The sequence below is a fragment of the Triticum dicoccoides genome, chromosome 4A (genome assembly GCF_002162155.2).
Source record: "Triticum dicoccoides isolate Atlit2015 ecotype Zavitan chromosome 4A, WEW_v2.0, whole genome shotgun sequence".
Classification (NCBI taxonomy): Eukaryota; Viridiplantae; Streptophyta; class Magnoliopsida; order Poales; family Poaceae; genus Triticum; species Triticum dicoccoides.
Window position 1 is genome coordinate 628,499,310 of NC_041386.1, and position 3,369 is coordinate 628,502,678.

Sequence of the window (3,369 nt, forward strand, 5' to 3'; positions counted from 1 at the left end):
TGATCGCTCGCACCGCTCCCCTGTGCGTTTCAGTGACGGTTTGTCGCAATAAGCGTCATATATGATATTACTCCCTCCGTTCCAAATTACTTGTCTTCGATTTGTCTAGATACGGATGTATCTAGCACTAAAATGAGTCTAGATACATCCGTATCTAGACAAATCTAAGACAAGTAATTCAGAACGGAGGGAGTACGTGATTAAGGGCATACTAACTGGTGGATACATTTTCTGAAAGAAACTGGTGGATTAATTTCATAATAGGCTAACAAAGTGAGCCCAAATCAGAATTCAACCGGGCTGGAAAGTAGTCCCCGTTAGGCTCCTCTCTAGTAGTTCTAAAAAAAGGCCCCTCTCTGCACTCTGTTTTTCTAAAGAATACAAAGGGGGCAAGCAGAGGAGTATCTCCTTGCTCCGCTCTGTTTTGCGCCGACCTGGAAAAAGAAGCACAAGCAGAGGAGTGATCGATGAAGTTGAATTCATATAGCGTGCTGCGTAGTAATGATTTCCTAAATCAAAGAGGGAATTTACAAATCTTTCGTATACAGGTATACAGATCCGCTCCAACGAATTTCCTAGCTGAAATGGGTGAAGAAGGAGGGGCCGTTGGTGATGAAGTTGTAGTTGAGCTCGCCGGGCCTTGCTGTCCGCTGCCACATCTGGTCGTCGATCATCTCGTCGGTGAGCCCGAACTCCCTCAGCTCGTCCACGGTGTGGTGCACCAGCAGGCTGTACCGGCCGCCCTCGCCGGTCTGCATCACCAGCGTGCCGCCGTTGTCCAGGTTCGCCAGGCCCTCAAACTGCCGCACCGTCCACTTGTACCACCGCATCAGGAACACCCGCAGCGTCAGCCCGTGCGACACCAGCACCAGGTTCATCTCCGGCGCCGTCGGGGCCCCCGGCGGCGAGGGGGGCTGGAACCGGCCGATGTCGATGTCCGCGCGGAGGGTCTCCCGGAAGCCCGTGATCCGGTCGTACACGTCCGCCGCCGACTCGCCGTCCGGGAACCGGTAGAAGAACCGGCCGTACCGCCGCCGGATCTCCTTCTCCACCCGCATCTTCTCCCGGTCCTGGAAGTTCCCTGCTCTCACAGTCACATACAGACGCGTGGTCATCGATCACGATCAAGCCACGTGGTAGTACGAGATAAGGCAATCCATTTCTTTATCCACATGCAGATCGGGTCGTCGTACCGAAGTCCTGCTCCCGGATGCGGGGCTCCTCGCGGACGCCGGCGATGCGGCGGGCGTCGAAGGCGCGGCCGACCCCGCGGAGCGTCTCGAGGGTGCGCCGGTACGGGGACACGTAGAAGTAGACCTTCCAGTCGTCGTCGCCGTCCTCCTCCTCGTCGTCTCCGTGGCCGGAGGAGAGGAGGCGGTGCAGGCGGCGGCCGCAGTCCTCGGCCTGGCGGTGTCCCTTGGGGGTGAGGCCGATGAGCGGGTCGGGGACGCGCGTGTAGGCGCCCTCGTCCACGTTCCCCTCGCTCTGCCCGTGCCGCACCAGCACGATGCGCCGCGGCCGGGGCGGGGGCGCCGGGTACGGCAGCGGGCGGAGCTCCGGGAAGTAGTGCTGCTGCTGATGCTGCTCCTGCTCCCGCGCTCCAGACGACGCCGTCGCGCGGCGGCGCGGGACGCCCAGCGTGTCCTCGCAGCAGCGGCACCGCAGCCGGTGCCGGGACCGGGGGTGCGCTGCAGCCGCAGGCGCCGGGACGCACCTGGTGGCCGCCGCCATCAGCTAATCAGCTATCTTGGGCGGTTGCTATGGCCGCATCGGGTCGCCGGTGGCCAGTGGGGAACAGAGAAGCCGGCTGAGGGTGTGTGCGTGGGCGAAGAAGATTTGTTGCCTAGTGCGCGTGCGGCGTGCCTACGATCGCTACGTGTGCGAGCCAAGAACGACGAGAAGTTCCACGTGTACACTGTATTCGAAATTAAAAAAAAACATTCTACGTGTGCACAGAATGGCCTTTGTATTCTGCTCTTAACTGGGCCTCAACTACCGGCCTTGTTAGCCAAAAACATTCCGATGCCGTCCACTCCAAAAAAAAAAATTATCAAGGACGCGAGGGTGCCAATGCACCCGAATTGAAAATAATAATAATTTAGAAACTTTTAAAAAGATTCAAAATTTTATGAAACCGTTTGGTGTCGAACATGATTAGGTGTTACACTCTTGTGAAAGGTTTCGTGAATAAATGGCTTTCTTGGCCCTTGAGTCCGTCGGAGCTATTCATTCATGAAACTTCTCAAGCGAATGTAATACCTGATCATGTTTGATCCCAATAAGTTTCAGGATTTTTGACTCGAGTTTTCTAAATTATTTTTTTGAATTCAGATCCATTGAGACCTGAGACCCACCGGGTGTTTCCAAGCAAACCATCATCTATTGCATGGTAATCAATGTTGCATCGTTTTCAAGATGGGTAACGATTTCTTCTGAGGTTCTTCCATCCACTCATTACACAAACTACACCTAGCCAGACTGGCTAATTCGTGAGCTACACAGTTTCCCTCTCTAGGAACATTCTCGAAGATTACATGTGGGAATCCACACGCAATATGATAGGTATCATCAAAGATTGCACCAGCAACTCCAAATGATCGTCTGCCATTCTTCATCGTCTCAATCACCTTCATAATATCCGAGTTCACTTCTGTGTGATTGCATCCTAGTGTTAATGCTAGATTCGCAAGGCCATAGCCTCACCCATGAGTACATCCCCACATGAGTCTATTTTCCCATTTCTAGCAGTAATAAATTTATCATTTGAGTCTGTAAGAACAGTTCCATAAGAGTCTTGAAACACTTTGGGGTCGAAAGCTCCGTTGACATTCAACTTGACGTAGTCTCTTCTTGGTTTTGTCAAACCATGACACCTCATCTTTTCATCGGGGTGTTGGTTATAGAGAAGTTGGCAATCGGTGCTCTAATAGCCAATGCTATATGCTTCGGTTGCTACACTTTTTATTGTGGACAAGTTTTCTTCTCTCCCACCATAAGTACTAAGATCCAATGGCAATTGGTTCTTTCTTAGTGAAATTACCCAAACCAAGAATCACAAATTCCTCTGCGTGTTGCATTAAAAGATACTCAGAGCACCGCCTCACGTACCCAATCCACAACACAAGCTTTCTCAATAGCCTCATTTCCCTAATTTGGAGCAATGTATGACGCCATTTAGCGCCATGTCTAGTTAACACGTCCTCTTGTGATGGTTAACATTCATGTAACTTTGAATAATTAAGAGTTTACAAGAGTTACTACTCAAAAAGACATTTGTGTGTGCTTAAAAAAGTATAAATTTTACTTGGGTTATAATTTCAACAAAATTTACTTTAAATCCTAATATTATAATAATTAAAGTTAATTCTA

The 3,369-nt window shown here is 50.9% G+C and overlaps 1 protein-coding gene across 1 annotated transcript; it reads right to left on the reverse strand.

Annotated features, from left to right (window-relative positions):
* Window positions 1-461: 461 nt before the first annotated feature.
* Window positions 462-1,805, reverse strand: LOC119287520 (phosphoglycerate mutase-like protein AT74H). Its single transcript, XM_037567071.1, has 2 exons — window positions 1,194-1,805; window positions 462-1,081 (listed from the first exon to the last, which is right to left on the reverse strand). The coding sequence occupies exons 1-2, from the start codon at window positions 1,729-1,731 to the stop codon at window positions 576-578; spliced, it is 1,044 nt and encodes a 347-aa protein (XP_037422968.1). The 5' UTR covers window positions 1,732-1,805; the 3' UTR covers window positions 462-575.
* Between the last annotated feature and the right edge of the window lie 1,564 nt (window positions 1,806-3,369).

Coding starts and splice junctions, on each gene's coding strand:
- LOC119287520 (XM_037567071.1), bottom strand. CDS start 1,731: ATGGCGGCGGCCACCAGGTGCGTCCCGGCGCCTGCGGCTGCAGCGCAC. Junction 1,082..1,193: donor CATCCGGGAGCAGGACTTCG/GTACGACGACCC, acceptor CTGTGAGAGCAG/GGAACTTCCAGGACCGGGAG.